The sequence below is a fragment of the Carlito syrichta genome, unplaced genomic scaffold (assembly GCF_000164805.1).
Source record: "Carlito syrichta isolate Samal-C Ts95f unplaced genomic scaffold, Tarsius_syrichta-2.0.1 Scaffold316424, whole genome shotgun sequence".
NCBI lineage: Eukaryota > Metazoa > Chordata > Mammalia > Primates > Tarsiidae > Carlito > Carlito syrichta.
Window position 1 is genome coordinate 54241 of NW_007260520.1, and position 7129 is coordinate 61369.

The 7129-nt window shown below is 51.5% G+C and overlaps 1 protein-coding gene across 1 annotated transcript in view; it reads right to left on the minus strand.

Moving 5' to 3' along the window:
• The window catches only part of HNRNPL (heterogeneous nuclear ribonucleoprotein L), an 11384-nt gene extending 4609 nt beyond the window's left edge, over positions 1 to 6775 (minus strand). The window contains 8 exon segments of the mRNA XM_021707193.1: positions 1 to 79; positions 191 to 262; positions 3500 to 3572; positions 3657 to 3753; positions 4651 to 4736; positions 4867 to 5104; positions 5717 to 5835; positions 6761 to 6775. The exon segment at positions 1 to 79 is cut by the window's left edge and continues 1 nt beyond it. Coding sequence (XP_021562868.1) covers positions 1 to 79; positions 191 to 262; positions 3500 to 3572; positions 3657 to 3753; positions 4651 to 4736; positions 4867 to 5091 — 632 coding nt within the window. The 5' untranslated portion in view covers positions 5092 to 5104; positions 5717 to 5835; positions 6761 to 6775.
• Positions 6776 to 7129: the final 354 nt, after the last annotated feature.

The window sequence follows — 7129 nt, forward strand, 5'->3', positions numbered from 1 at the left end:
CTTCTCCCTTCGTAGTGAGGTGGGGGGGGCCCGTAGCCCTCATCATGGTAATGGCTGTGGTACCCACCGTGGGGCCCTCCTGGGGGGTGGGAAGGAAAGAGAGGGAGGGCGGGTGAGAAAGTGCGCGGCGGGCGGCGGGCAGGGGCACATGAGCCACGGGAGTCCACGGAGGGGAAGCCCCTGCCCTCACCATATTCTGCGGGATGATCTCCCAGGAGAGGGGGCTGTCTCTGGCGTTTGCTGGGGTTGCTGCCTGGGTCACCTGTGAACAGACAAAACAGTCAGAAACTAACTTGGAAAAAGGGGTCTCTCTCTCCCTCCTGACTACAGAAGCTCATCTAAGAGCCCCTAAGTTCCTGCAAGCCTCGCTGCAGTGCCACCCTCCCTTACAAGGGCTGCCGGGCCTCCTTTTATGATCTGACCAAGGGTGGGCATGAAGCCCAAGGCTCCAAGCTGGAGCTCACCCTCCCTTCCCTGCCCGAAACAAGAGGGCTGGTCTTCTTTTCCATGAAGGAGGAGACAAGTTTCTGTGCTCTCTCACCTGCCCTGGCCCTGGCAGGAAGAAAGTTCCCGGGCCCTCTGGAGGGCCTGCAGCTGTTACAGAAACTGATATGGGGGTCAAAAGCAGCTTTCTAAAATAACTCCCAATGAAGGGAGAGGAGATTCCCAACAGGAAAACAACCCAGAAGGGCAGAAAAAAGAATAAACCTTGGCCCCCCTCAGCCCCAAGGTTCCAGGAGCTCTAAGCCCCTCTGGAAGACCCTTCTTTCTCAGTCTAGGACCCAGTACCCCTCCCATTCAGTCCCGTCCAGCCCGAAGAGAGGGACCGGAGAGCTGACAACAGGGCAACAGCAGAGCAGTTCAAAAGAGCAATCGTGTACAAGGCATCAACATTCCCAGAGCAACAATGGCGCAGATCCACCCAGCCCCAGGTGCAGTTCAGAATTACTACCATTAATTTAGCGCTTAAGTGACAGACACCGGACTAAGCGCTTTACAAATATCACAGCTTCTTGAATTCCTCACAACAACCCTATGAGGTAGGTACAGATATTTTAGCCCCATTTTACAAATAAGACAACTGAGTTGTTAACTTTTAGCTGAGCAGTTAAAAAACACTTTGGCCCTAGGTCACAAACCAAGTTAGTGGCTGAGCCAAACTCAAACCCAGGTCTGGCTGACGTCAAAACTCTGGGCTCGAAACCACTGCCCTTTCCTGCCACCCAGCCTGGGTTTTGTTTTCAACAGTCATTACAAAGATGGAAAAGGGCTACTTACAGCAGTACAGAGTACAATGTCCATTTGTCACAAAAAACAAATCTGTATTTTCTCTTACCATTGGACGCTTCAACAGTGAGTTAGCACAGTTCTGAAAGATGGCGTCCCATCAAACATACACTGCGACCCTGCATCACATGGTTTTACAGTCATAAATACAAGTTACGGTACACATCCGCTACAATTTTTTTTAAAGAATTGTTTTAAAAGTCAATGTTTTGATTAAATCAAAAATGGCTCACAGATGTTCTGTCCTCAGAAGATATCAGAAAGTGGAAATAAAGGTGTATGAAGTGGGTAGTGTCCCTCCATGTTGTCACCTCCTCACATATGTGCTGCAGTGCGGTGCTTCTGGCTGTGTAGCGCTCCATGTGCGTGTCTCCTGGGTATGAAGTGTGCCAGTGGCCCCACTATGCTCGAGCTTTTGGCCTTGGGAGCACGCCTGGTTACCCGCCAGCAGGTAACTGTGTGCCTCTGAGTTGTTTGGCTGTCTGTTTTTAGGTCTGTTTTGGTTTTCTGATTTTTTGTTGTGGTTTTAGCTTTTTTTTTTTTGGTTTGTTTCTGATCTCCAGTTGGTGCAGATTATGTTGGCAGCCGGTGACTGCAGAAAAAATAAAAATATCAAAACAGAAAAAAAAAAGAAGGCCCTCCCCAAACCAAAGGACTTAAAAATCAAAACCCATATGGCGAGGAATGGAGAGAGGATCCTATTGTCTTGGAGGCCCATGGAATCTACTTCAGTCTATGAAACGTTCTCCGAAAAGAGCACCGCTGGCTGGCTGGGAGAGCTCTGTTCTCTGTGTTTCCTACTTCTGTGTACATTCTCGGGTTCAAGTTTGCTTGGATTTTGCCTTTTTTTAATGTTTAGTAAAAAAGCAGTGTCTGCTGCCATGTTGCGTCTCTTTCTTTGTCTCTGTCTGCCTCTGTCTCTGTGCTTGTAGCTGTTCCTTGGAGCGCGGTGTGGTGTTCTTGATGTAGTGAGCTCAAGTCTGCGGCTGTTTCTGGGGACGTGGTGCAGGCTGCATGTTCTGTTCTCTCCCGGAAGAGCTAGTGGTTTTCTACCCTGTGTGTTGGTGAGCAATGTGCAGAGGCAGAGCCGCTGAAGTATGGTTCCTGAGGGTGGTGAAGCACCGCCCTCACTCCAGGTCACCTCATCAGCCCTCGATTTTTGGGCCCCAGCCGTGAGGCGGCCAAAGCTGAGAGGCATCAAAACCAATGCACAGCCAGCCCCTGGCACTAGCCCCTGCCGGTCTGCACATCTTCTATTTATGTTCCTTGGAGAAGAAATGGTTGGTTGCCATGTTTCTGTTAGCAGTCATGTAATGCCATTGCCCACTCTGGTACATTCGCTTGGTCACCAATTTGCCTTTGACCTCTGGAGGGAGCAGCCAGGCCCACAGGGCCCACTGTGAGGGTCGTGGGGAGTTTAGCCCACCCTGCCCACTGCTTCCCAGCTGCAAGGGCGAGCAAGACAGACTGGCCTAGGAACGGGGCCCTCGGGCCTCCCAGAGCCTGTGCGATGTCAGCAACCAGCCTCCTCCCTCAGCCCAGGGCCTGGTCCGACATATCAGACCAAGACAGACATACAGATGGACGGTCTTGTTGAGGGGGTGCCGCTGTTTTTCATAGGCAATGCTCCACCTCTCCCTCCTACCAAAGACAAACCATTCTTGACAGACACTAGGAAGAGGGCTGTCCATTTGGGCCCCCTGCAGAGATGACGAGTCCCCTCTTTAAATGATGTGAGGCATGTCCACCCTGGTCCAATCCCGAGTGCCTCACCTTCACAAGGTCAGCGTGCTCAAAGGCTCTGTTGCAAGAGCCCAGGAGCCCTCATCACCCCTCCCGCCACTATTGTCATTCCCCCACAAATCAGACCCTCAACAGTGCAGAGCCAGAGGGCAACTCCTAGCCCAGTGACGATAGAGAGTCCGTGACCCCATGCAGGCTCTAGAAGGAGCTGCTGCTGGCTTCTAAGCCCATCACCAGGCCTTGTCCTCAGTGCGACCCTGCTCCCCACCCATCCAAGCTTCGGCCTTGACTCTATCCCCTCAGCAGCACAGGGTCAAAAGCAGCAGTGAGGACCTACAGATGCCCCTCTCACCCTCTCCAAGAACGGACCCCAATGGCATTACATAACCCTGAGCCCAGGTCTATGAAGTGAGCTAGTCGAGTGGAGGCAGGGCAGATGTGTTTAGAACAAAGCGACCATCAGGATTACCTTGTCCACTGAGGTTGGGGTTTGTGTAGTCCCAAGTATCCTGATCGTTCTTGAACACATTCAAGCGTGTAGGCTGCAAGGACAAGACAAGACGTGAGATCTGCCAGACCCAAGCTCACCTGGAAGCTGGCAAGGGGCAGACAACCTCCTGGCCTACCTTCGCGTATTCAATCTTCAGAGTGCAACAACCAGAGTAGATGTCAGCCCCATTGAGTGAGGCCTTGGCCCGCTGGGCACTTTGAACAGAGTCAAATGTGAGTCTAGTTAAGGAAAGTCCCACCACTCTCTCTGGAAAAGGCTTCGAATTGTCCCCGAAAGGGATGAGAACGAGGTAGCACCCAAAAGACTGGTTCATGTAGGAGTTTTGGGATCCGCTCACAGATCACTGCCCACTGCCACCAGCCTCAGGTAAGATGTCAAAATGGTGAGATGAACTCAACTTCAGCCCTGGGTGAGCAGCGACTGGCCAAAGTCTCCTTAGGATCTGCACCCCAACGCTAGTCCAGAAACCCAAGAGCAAAAGCAACCTCCTCAGCCACTGCCCCAAGCCACACCACCTGTGTCCCCAATCCTCTCAGGCCCTTTGACTAAGCCTAAACAATCTCTCTGAAATAACCAGATTACATCCCTGCCCTAAAAATCTGCAAGTGGCTCTCCCCTTGCAGCCTGTTCCCAAGTGTCACACCTGTCTAGGATGTGCTAAGAACTGCATCCAATGTCTATTACGCATCCCTTCCCGGACAGCCATTCCACAGTCCTCAGGTCTTTCTGTTTCTCCAGTGCTAAGCTCCTTCTGACCGGGGACCTCTGAGAGGCTACTTCCCCCACCCAGAATGCCAGCTCCTTTGTCCTCATGGACACAGGACATAGTCTCCTCAGAAATCTTTCCAGGCCAGGCACAGTGGCTCAAGCCTATAATCCCAGCACTTTGAGAGACCGAGGTGAGAGGATTGCCTGAGCCTAGGAGTTCAAGACCAGCCTGGGTAACTTGGCAAGACCGCATCTCTACAATAATTCAGACCACAGGGTCTGTGACATGGCAAGCATCTGGCAGACATTCACGAGATCCATAACGGTTGAAAGAATGGCTCCCAGCCAAGCCCTGTCAGAGTCCCCGCCCCAAGGAACACCTGTTTCCCAACAAAAGATATTCCACCATGGCTTGGACTCCATTCTTCCGGAAAATGACAATTCTCTGGACAGGGCCACAAGGATTACAGATAGTGTAAAGAACATCCTGTAAAAGCAAAGACAGGCAACATAAGGAGCACTGTCAAATCAGTCTGGCTTGGGGAGGAGGAGGGGATGGAGAGAAAAAAAAGGGAGACCTCACAGAGGAACAGAAAAAAATGCTTGCTGGCACGCACCGTGGTAATGGAATAGATGGGGTTCAGGATGGTGAAGAGAAGCACACTGTTGACGCTCCGGGAGTCATCCGAGTCCCCAGGGCGGGAGATCTTCTGGCTGGTAGAGTAGTTGACAAAAGCCGGGTGACCGGCGATGTATATTTGGTTGTCGGCTGCGTAGTTTACTGCGTTGCAAGCCCCCAACACATCTTCAAACTCTACCAATGCTTGTCTCTTTTTAGGCATTACCACCACATAGCTGGCAGAGAGAACACAGGCTTCAATCTTAAGGAAATGGAGACAAGAGAAGGATGCCATTCCATTTTTGTGAAATGGGTCTCCATGGTCTCTGGAACCCTCTGAAACCCTGTCATGGTTTCCTGACCTGAACACCCTCTGCCAAGAGGTACATCGTAAGCCAGAGAGGTACAGCTAAGTTATCCATTCCTCTGGGAAGCCTTTCTGAACTCACCTCAGCTAACTTAGATGCCTCCCATGGACTGGGGCTTACTCTACTCCAGTGCAAATCACTGGGAGAGTGCAACTCTCTAAGGAATCCAGGACAGTTTTGTTCTCTATTGTATTCCTCATACCTAACAGGCACCAAGTACTCAGGAACCATTTGCCGAGTTAAAAAAAAGCTGGAAACTGCATGGCAGAGAAGGAAGGAAGGGAAAAAGGTCATGGAACTTGCTGTGACCTAACCCGAAGTACAATGGCCAACCCAGGAGTAGAGGAGCCACAGGACCTAGCCAAAGGATCCTGGACAAGAATCGTGAAATCATTACCACCAACCAGAAACCAATGTCACATAAGGCCATCAGGGAGTCAACTTCCCTGGAAGCTTGACTGCTAGCCTCAAGTCCAGTACCTGATGGGTCCAAACTCCTGCAAGGCCTCCACAAGGTCAGCTTCCACCACACCGTCAATCAGGCCCCTGATGTGGACAACGGGGGAGGCAGGGGTTTTGTGTGGGTCATCGTAGTTCTCCTGAGAAAGGAAGTAGAAACAAGACTTCATTTCTTACTGTAAATGATGGTGGTTCACTGGACTCTGTGATCTTGCAGACCCAGTGAAATATGCCAGTTGGATATCACCTGAATAGGATATATACACAGGACAGATCAGGAGAAGCTTTCAAGTAAATCATCCCAAAAGGATTCTGGACCAACAGAACAGCAGTCCTGAGTGAGAAGACACTCGCCCATTGGCTACTGCTTAGCATCTGAGGCGGCCAGAATGGAGGGAGGAGCACACAAATCTCATATCTCATGTCCCTCCAAGTATCTGTCTCCCTTCCCACTGGTCCACGCCATCAAGGAAACAGGGAAAAAGTGACTTGTAAAGGGCAGTAAAAGTTCACAAGTGTCTACTGCAGTTTGAACGGGGATATCCTCTTTGCATGTCCCCAACTGCTTTGCCCTTTCTCTGATGGAGCCATCGTTACCTAGCCAAGCGTGCTGTTCCCCACCACTCACTCTCAGGTCCAGTCAGGACAAGTGGCCCAGAAACTGCAGCAGCCAGGCTAGTCCTGACCCCTTCTAGTCTTTAATCACTCTCTCACCACAATCTGCTTTGGAAAACACTGCCTAAATCAGACTATGGAAAAACAGAGTGAGAAAAGTCTTTTAGGAAGAAGAAAAACTTCAACCTGCATATCAGGAACCAAGACAGCTCTCCTTCCTAGCATAAGTATCTTTCTACCCAGACAGGAGCCTCTGTCATCAGGAGGAAAGTGACCCCCCTCCACCTCTCCTGGGCTCTGGGCCCAGCCTCCTGTCTGAGAAGCGCCGGGCAGAAGCCCATGGAACAGGGCAGCACTGGATTCTATTTCAGGAATGAACCACACAGACCGCAGGAGGCACACCCCCTGGCCATCAGCTCTCAGGCGAGTTCCCTAGGCTGGAGCTCTTACCCCCGCCCCGCCCCCCACACAACCTACAGAAACGTACCACACCTCCCTGCCCAGCTTCTCCTCTGTAAGTCGGGAGTCCTAACATCTCAACCTCAGAGGAGTGCTGGAGACTCAACTAGGACATTTTTAAACGTGTGGAACACGGCTTGGCCAAGACTAAAATACGGGTAGATCACAGCAGCTGAACCCTGGGAGACCCTGGAGCCGGCCTAACAAGGCTTCCCGATGCTGGAAAGCAGGGGGCTGGGCTGCAGGCGGAAAGCACCATTGGTGGTCTTTCCGAAGTGAGACTAAAGAGGCCACGACTCGCCCAACACGGCCACGTGACCAGATCATATTCTGGTGTCTCAAGCCCTCGGCACCACTTAA